Source organism: Dermacentor silvarum, chromosome 10 (assembly GCF_013339745.2).
Source record: "Dermacentor silvarum isolate Dsil-2018 chromosome 10, BIME_Dsil_1.4, whole genome shotgun sequence".
Taxonomy (NCBI): Eukaryota; Metazoa; Arthropoda; class Arachnida; order Ixodida; family Ixodidae; genus Dermacentor; species Dermacentor silvarum.
Window position 1 is genome coordinate 71,483,961 of NC_051163.1, and position 8,781 is coordinate 71,492,741.

Sequence of the window (8,781 nt, forward strand, 5' to 3'; positions counted from 1 at the left end):
GTTGTAAGTTACGCGAGCCGATCGCTATCGAAGGCGGAAGCAAGTTATTCCACAACAGAAAAGAAGTGCCTCGCCATCATCTGGGCCACATCAAAGTTTCGCCCATACCTCTATGGCAGGCCCTTTAAAGTTGTGAGCGACCACCACGCCTTGTGTTGGTAAGCTAACTTTAAGGATCCTTCAGGTCTCCTCGCACGATGGAGTCTGAGACTTCAAGCATTCGACATCACCGTTGTTTACAAGTCCGGGCGAAAGCACTCTGACGCCGACTGCTTGTCTCGCGCCCCCGTCGAACCGCCGCCACAGGACGACCAGGATGACGACACTTTCTTGGGACCCATCAGTGCCGACGAATTCGCTGAACAACAGCGAGCCGACCCGGAACTAAGGAGCCTTGTAGACTACCTGGAAGGCAAGACCATCATTGGGCCGAAGGTGTTCAGGCGAGGATTGGCCTCGTTTTAGGGGCGAAGCTCCTTAGGGTGTGGGTCTGTCCCTCCTCTGTAGTATGTAGTAGTAGTATTAGTATAGTCGTCGTCGTCCTAGTTGTAGCCACGTCTACTTTTATGAAAAAAAAATCACAGCATGTCCACGGGGTGAATGATGATGAGTGGGCGAAGCTCCGGAGGGAATCATCGGATCTCCCGCTTAAGGGGACGCTAGCACAAACGCGTTAGAAACGTGCAGTACTCTCTAGTAAGGGGGGGCGGCCACAGCGTCTTACGCAGCCATTTACACATGCCGGAACGTGCACCGCGTTTGCCGACGCCATCACATGACTGCTGAGAGAGTATACCCCCCGTATTCATAAACGCTCCTCGACTTGAACTTGACTTGCCACCGCCTTGGGCAGCGTGTTCGAAACGCGTTGAAGGCGGTGGCAAGAGTAAGAGAGGTGGCAACAGAAAGAGTAATTAGAAATAAACACAAAAGTTGCAGATAATTTACAGCATAAGATAGTTTCTATATGATGCATTATGACCAGTTTCCATACATCTAGTTTTAGAGTGTGCCGCATTCGTTGCGCCGCGCGCATTACTAATTAAGGAGTACAGACTTATGGGGCTGCCATGTGCGACCCTTGACGATTGCCTTTTTCCAAGGGGGAGCGCTGCAAGACGTGACCAGGCCCATCGAGCCCTGCTAAGTTTTCTGAAGGACACTGACTTGGCCTCCCGTTTATAGACGTTATTTCTATTTTTGTTTTGTTTTTGTTTTGTTCTGTCTGTGTCTCCGTCATTTCTTTATTTCCTCTTTTCTTTTCTCATATTTCATTTCCTCTATTCCCTCCTCCTGTAGGAGTAGGCAGGCGTTGTGCGCCTCTCGGTGGCAGTTTTCAGCTTGCTCCCTCCTTAATCCCTTTGTGTGCTTGTGTGTATATGTGTACAAATCAAATAATAATAATAATAATACTTTCGTAGTTTTTGAAACTTTTGTATTCACGATTCATATCCTTTTCTTTGTAAAGTGCTTAACAACATCCGTGTCGTTTTTTTTTTCATCACGTGCAAGCCATAAGATGTCAGACTTTTTAGCACTTTTCAAGGCTCGAAATCATGCCTGTTAATTCAGGTATGTGGTAGCTTAAGTTGTCTAGGTTTCGTAGAATATATAGGTACTATTTTTACTTCTATTTTATTAACAGCGGAGCTGTTTAATAAAGGTCGAGTTTTATCCCCACGAAGGGATGGTGGTCGCAGTTTCGAGCGAGGTGGAGAGAGGGTGAAATGAGGATACGGAGGTTTAGAGAGAAAGAAAGAGAGGCAGACAGAGAGCGAGAGAAATGAATAAAACAGCAATCTTGGCGAGGCGGGATTGGAACCCTGGTACCCACGGTCCGAAGGCGAGCGTCACAACCACTGGGATAAACACCCACGCTTGCAGAACATGCATTTAAGGGAACAAGATCGACGAAGAAAGTTCTCGACGAAGAAAGTTCGCGTGTTTGCACCATGAGCACGCCGTTCGGAAGGTACAGATTTCTGCGCATGCCATTCGGCATCACATCAGCGCCAGAGGTTTTTCAACGCGCCATGCACGAGGTGGTTGGAAGCTTGGCTGGCGTAGCTGTCGTGATGGACGATATATTGGTCTGGGGAAAGACAAGGCAAGAGCATGACGCGAACCTCGCCGCCTTGCTTCAACGCTGTAGGGAACGCAATCTAAAGCTAAATAAAAAGAAATGCCAATTTTTGCAGGACAGCGTACGTTACATGGGCCACCTCCTCACTGCCTAAGGGCTGTCGCTGGACCCGGACAGAGTTCAAGACATCATGCAAGTGCCCCCGCCGAAGAACCGTAAGGAGCTTCAAGTGTTCCTTGGAATGATAAACTATGTATCTCGGTTCATCCCAAACCTGTCGGTCTCATCCGCACCCATTCGGGAGCTGCTTAAGAAGGACGTCGCTTGGACGTGGACAGAAGTGCAGGAAAACAGTTTCCAAAGGTTACGAGCTAGTCTTGCTACAGCACCAGTCCTAGCATACTTTGACCAGTCCAAGCCAGTGAAACTGTCCGTGGACGCGAGCCAGTACGGTGTCGGAGCAGTCATTTTGCAAGATGACCACCCCATTGCCTATTCTTCCCGCTCCTTAAGTGCCACACAACAGCGGTATGCGCAAATTGAAAAGGAAACCCTAGCCATAGTTCATGGCTGCATGAAATTCAAGGACTACATACTAGGACAACCCCTAGTCACGGTAGAATCCGACCACCGACCACTGGAATCGATTTTCAAGAAACCGCTTTGCGATTGCCCTCTTCGCCTTCAACGCATGCGCCTCATTCTTCAAAGATTCCCTATCAGCGTGATATACAAACCAGGAAAGGAACTTTCTTTGGCCGACGCACTTTCGCGCTTTCCTTGCAAAACAGAGCTGGTGGATGAAACAGAGCAATTTCAAGTCAATGTTGTTTCTTCGTTACCTGTTTCAGATCAACAGCTGCTCAGCATGAAAGCGGAGACTGATAAAGACACCCTCATGACCGAACTCTGCCGTTACGCAAGTACAGAGTGGCCCCAAAGCAAGCAGCAGCTGCCGGATGCTTTAAAACCATACTGGAGCTACCGTGATGAGCTCCACGTCGAGGATGGGCTGCTTCTCAGAAGCAACAAGCTTATAATTCCGCCAGCAAAACGCAAGGAAGTTCTCGGCCTCCTCCACGCTGCACATTGTGGCGAAGATAAAATGAAGGCGAGAGCAAGACAGGTAATGTACTGGCCAAACATGAATGCCAACATTTCTGATGTGGCGAAGTCATGCGCTGTTTGCGACAAGTACAAAAAAAGAAATGCAAAACTGCCCATGCTGAGTCACGAACTACCGAGTTTGCCATGGCAGTTTGTCGGGGTCGATCTTTTCCACCACGAAGGCAATGATTACCTCATAGTGGTAGATTCTTACTCATTTTTCTTCGAGGTTCGCAAGCTTAATCGGACTACCGCTACTGCTGTAATCAACGCAAGTGCCGAAATCTTCGCGACACATGGCATTCCCGCCAAACTGTGCAGTGACAACGGCCCTCCTTTCAACAGTGCAACTTTCCAAGCATTCACAAGTCAATTTAATATCAGCCACACCACTTCTAGCCCGTACTACCCACGTGCCAACGGCTTGGCAGAACGTGCCGTTCAGGAAGCTAAACATCTGCTAAACAAATGCCCGTTTTCCACCCTTGAATTTTACAGCGCGTTGTTGGAATGGAGGAACACTCCAAGGGACGAACAGTTGCAGTCGCCAGCTCAAAGGCTCATGGGACGTCACACCAGAAGCCAACTCCCGGTTCTCAACTGCCACCTGGAGCCCAAGACGATACCCACGGAAGCAGTTCGTCAGCGACTACAAGAAATACGACATAAACAGCGTTCCTACTACAACAGAACGACACGGGCTCTGCCAGACCTTCATAGCGGAAACAAGGTGTCCGTATACGACACACACAGCAGAACGTGGGCTCCGGCCATGGTGGTTGGTCCTGCGGGGCCACCGCGATCCTACGTAGTGGCTACAGACAGTGGACAGCAGTTACGCCGTACGAGAGAGCATCTCAGGGCCACAGATGCTGCTCAGCCTGCTCAGTCACAAGCAGAAACACCAAAACAGGCAGCGCCAAGTACCCCAGCAGACGCAGTTCAAGCCCCACTTCGAAGAAGTGAACGGGTACGCCAAGAGCCGCAACGTTATCCACTACCAGAACGTAAATAGCAGAGCAATCCTTGTTTGCAAATGAAAATGTTCATCAATGTTTTTTTTTTCTTTTTTCCCTGAAGAAGGGAAGATGTACTGGAGCGCAATGTCATGCCTGGAACTCAACCAGTGCGCATGTGCAACACGCCTACTGCTTATCGCAATGCTCCTTATATACTCAGTTGCGTTTCTGAATAAAGTGCTTTTTGTTACCTGCTACTCGTCTGGCATACACATATGATTGCGTTGCACCGACGATTGTAGCACAACTTGCTATGGGCGAGAGAAAGAGAAAATGAGAGCGAGAGAGAATGAGAGAGACAGAGAGAGAGAGAAAAGAGAGAGCGAAAGACAGATAAAGAGAGAGAGAGAAAGAAAGAGATGCTGGATTTGAGCCCGGGTACTCACGGTGCGAAGGCGAGCGTCATACCCACTACGCTATACATCCACGCTTGCAGAGCTCAGCAGTTTCATCAGATTTCAGAAGCGTGGAACTGGCTTAATATTTTTGCTTGCAGGTGTGATAATCTTATTTTTGTTTCCCTATTGGCATCACGTTATATTTAAGAACGAACTCGGGTGTGGTGTTAAAATCTCAAGTTGTCAACCACTCTCATAAACCGCTTTTGTAACGCGCGTATTATATAAAGGTATTGTTGCATTATGGACGTTGAAATTAGGCGACAGTATACGTCCACTATGAGGCGATGCTTGTACAAGTACCCCCATATCAACGCACCATCCCGGCTTGCGGTCATTGCGGTGCTGTCGGCCACCGCATCGACGCATGTCCCGGCCCATGACCCGACAAGTGCGGCCTCTGCGCCCAACCTGCCCAAGTCGTTGATGGGGCCCGTGCATCTCATTAGTGCACCCCAAAGTGCTCGCTGTGCGATGGAGCTCAGGCCACGGGAGATCACACGTGTACAGCCAAATACCGCCCCCTGCAACCCATGCGCTCGCACTCAACTCCGAAGCGCACAAAACGTCGACGCGAGCTTGGGAACCGTCGACCACGCCAACCCAAGAACCCCGGCGATCCGCAAGACCATGGCACATCCCAGCGGCTGAGCCACTCCCAGGATCGTGGCAAGCCTGCTGCATCATCTACCGACACGTTGGAGAAACGACTGCTAGCGTCTCCGCCATCCCGCGGGACAGCGGGGAAACGACACGCCAACCCGCCCGATTCAGCGCGGACGTGGGTGAACGCAGTCCTCCAGGGCTCACAGGTGAGCGGAAAGGGCAGGGCAGCCCCCTTTCATACCTCACCCCCGCCCAAATATAAACCACCGCCGAAAACAGCCGAGCAAATCGAAATTGCAGCATTAAAAGAGCAAATTGCTAGTTTGCAAAAGCGTCTTGCACTTCCCGAGGCGCGGCAAAATGCACATTCTCAAACATCTGCCCCACCTCCCGCAGAGGAAATGGACATCAACTCATCAGTGTCTGAGATGCCCACTCATGGGCACTTAACCAGAGATTCGAGGATAAGCGCCATAGAAGTCCACATGATGACGCGCCTTAACGCCCTAGAGGCGCAAGTCACCGCTGCTCTTGAGGCAGCCATTGAAAAAAATTCGCACCGCATAGCAGAGCACGTAATCAAACCGACGACTACGACCAGACGGTCCGGGCCACTCAATCGTATAGTGAGCCCCAATATCAAAGTCGACCGACCACAGAGGACTCAGGCCGAGGAGGAGCCCACCCCCGGTACGCCTAATATGCAGGCCCTCATGGGCACTGGGACACCCGGCTCTACCATTCTCCTCCGGCGGTCATCGCATCAATATCAAAGTGAACACCATGGCGCGCCGCCCTAAGCCACGCAGGCACTCACGAGGCAAATCACTTTCAGTTTCAATTCTACAGTGGAACTTCAGGAGCTTTAAGGCGCGCACTAAGCGTGCAGGCCTGCGGCTCTTCTTAACCACCCTCCCAGACTTGCCCGCTGTGTTTCCCTCCAGACGTCGGGGGACGGTGCCACGCTTCCTAGTTATTCGGTATATCAGCGGGACGCACTGAGTTGCCTATGCGTGCATAGGAACTATAAGGCTTCCCCAAACTGTACAGTTCCCCCAAACTGCCCAACGTCACTTTCGCCGATCTTTTTAGTCGTGCGCTTAAGGTGGCCAAAAGGGAACCCCTCATAATTGGTGGGGACTTTAACGCCCTGAGCCCGTTATGGGGATATAAGCGTCAACAGAAGCACGGACGCAAGCTGGCGGAACTTGTGTCAACGGTGGGCTTTACTCTTCATACTGACTCTGCGCTACCTACACGCATAGGTACCTCCGTAGCATGAGACACGTGCCCGGACCTTACCTTCACTAAAAACATTCGTTATGCAGATTGGCACAATACCGAGGAAGGCCTCGGTAGCGACCACTGCATATTAGTAACCACAATCAGAATCAAACCCCTCACACGTTCCTTTCATAAAGCAACCCTCCCAGACTGAACTCGTTTTCGGTCCACGTATGAGAACCCTGCTTCTGCCGACCAAGGATATGCCACCTGGTCGCAGCATCTCATCTCTCAGCTTCATGCCGTTGAACAGCAGGTTCAGCTCTCGGAGGCGAACCCGGTGGTGGATAACCACATCCTGAACCTCTGAGAAGCCCGGCATAGCCGCGTCTGCCGATGGCGCCGGCAGAAGCATAATCGCAAACTCAAAATTCGCATCGCGAAGGTTACTCAGCAGGCGGCAGAGTATGCGGCCCAACTCGCCGACTCAAATTGGGTAGACCGATGCAACGCCGCTGCTCGACAAATGTCGAACCGGAATACGTGCCGCATTTTCAGCGCCCTCATTGATCCGGCCCAAACTCGCACTGAGACCTAAAAGCATCTTCAGAGAGCAATTCATGCGTTTAATGCAGACACAGCCCAAATGGCTGTAGTTCTCGCGCCAAATACCGCTGCACGAAACCAGGATTCCCGCGGGTCACGTACTCGTATGCAGGCTCCGAGAACACGGAGTTGGATCGCCCGTTCCAACTTCACGACCTCAAAGCAGCGCTGGCAAAAATGAAGAGAGGGACAGCTCCAGGCAGGGATCAGGTGACGGTAAAGCTATTAGCTAACCTCCCTGATCCCGCGTACATGCAGCTGCTTGAGTATTTTAATACCATCTGGTAGGGAGGAGCGCCTCTACCGGTGGATTGGAAAACAGCACTGGTTACCTTTATTCCCAAACTAGGTAAAGACATTAATATAGACAATCTCCGGACCATCTCCCTGACCTCTTGTGTGGGAAAGTTAATGGAGACCATGGTCCGCGACCGATTGTCTAACTACCTCGAAATACAGAACACCTTCACAGACACCATGTACGGTTTCCGCCCACACCGGTCCGCACAAGATGTTATGTTCCAACTCCATCGGGAGATCCTGGTTCCGGTCGAACACCCCAGCGACGATAAGGTAGTTCTTGCCTTGGACTTCAAGGCGCTGTTTGACAACGTGACCCACAAGATCATAATTACACACCTGTCCCAAACAGACTGTGGATACAACACATTTCGATACATCCGACAATTCCTTACGGATCGACAATATTACATTCGTCTGCAACACTCATAACATGGCCCGTATCAGCGTGGTACGCGAGGGACGCCACAGGGAGCGGTTCTCTCGCCACTCCTCTTCAACTTGGCCATGGTCAGGCTCCGTACCCTACTGAGTGCGGTCCCCGGCGTGCAGCACGCTCTGCACGCTGACATCACTCTGTGGACAACACATGGTTTGGTAGGAGACATCGAGATCACCCTGCATGAAGCGGCGTCTATTGTGGACGAATACGCACGCCGCTGCGGTCTTGAATACTCCCCGAGCAAATCGGAATTCGAGCACCTTGCCCAATGGGCAACGCACAACGAAAATCGCCCTCTCCCTGCTTAGTGGTCCAATCCCCGAACACGAGGAGATAAGAGTATTGGTACTCTTTATTTGGAACCATAAGATTGATACAACTCTCCAAAAGCTCCGCAAGGTGGGGGCTGGGTGGGCCGCATGGTCCACCAGGTTTCTAACAAACGGGTGGGCGCACGTACGATGCAAAGACGCCCTGCGGCTGGCGAATGCGTTCGTGACCAGCCGGATCCTGTATTCGGCACCGTACGTCCACCTGCGCAAATGCGATGAGAACGCACTCGAAGTGATGCTCCGCAAACTCTATAAGAGAGCCCTTGATCTCCCCATTTCTACGTCCAATCAGCGTTTTTTCGATTTAGGAATGACGAACACCTTTGGGGAGCTCCTTGAGGCGCATCTCAACAATCACTACTCACGGTTAGGCAAGACAGCAACGGGTAGCCACCTTCTGAGCCGCTTACACATCGCTTACATAACTCAACGGGAGCAGTGGGTCTCCTTGCCTGAAGCCTGGCGCTTCGCACTACAGGTACGACCCCTCCCCAGCAACATGACGAAGGATGCCACGATGGCAGCCGCCTCGCGTGCGCGGCGTCCATTTCCGAGTGGTACGGCACCCAGCCGGGGGTATCCCACACCGTTGCCGCTGGACCGCACCACGGGAGCTGGTATAGGGCAGCTGTCGTCCACCAAAACAAACCAGTACAGGGCCTCA

The 8,781-nt window shown here is 51.5% G+C and overlaps 1 protein-coding gene across 1 annotated transcript; it reads left to right on the forward strand.

Moving 5' to 3' along the window:
• Positions 1 to 2,848: 2,848 nt before the first annotated feature.
• LOC125940623 (uncharacterized protein K02A2.6-like) lies at positions 2,849 to 4,243 on the forward strand. Its single transcript, XM_049657016.1, has one exon. The coding sequence runs from the start codon at positions 2,952 to 2,954 to the stop codon at positions 4,203 to 4,205; it is 1,254 nt and encodes a 417-aa protein (XP_049512973.1). The 5' UTR covers positions 2,849 to 2,951; the 3' UTR covers positions 4,206 to 4,243.
• The last annotated feature ends 4,538 nt before the right edge of the window (positions 4,244 to 8,781 follow it).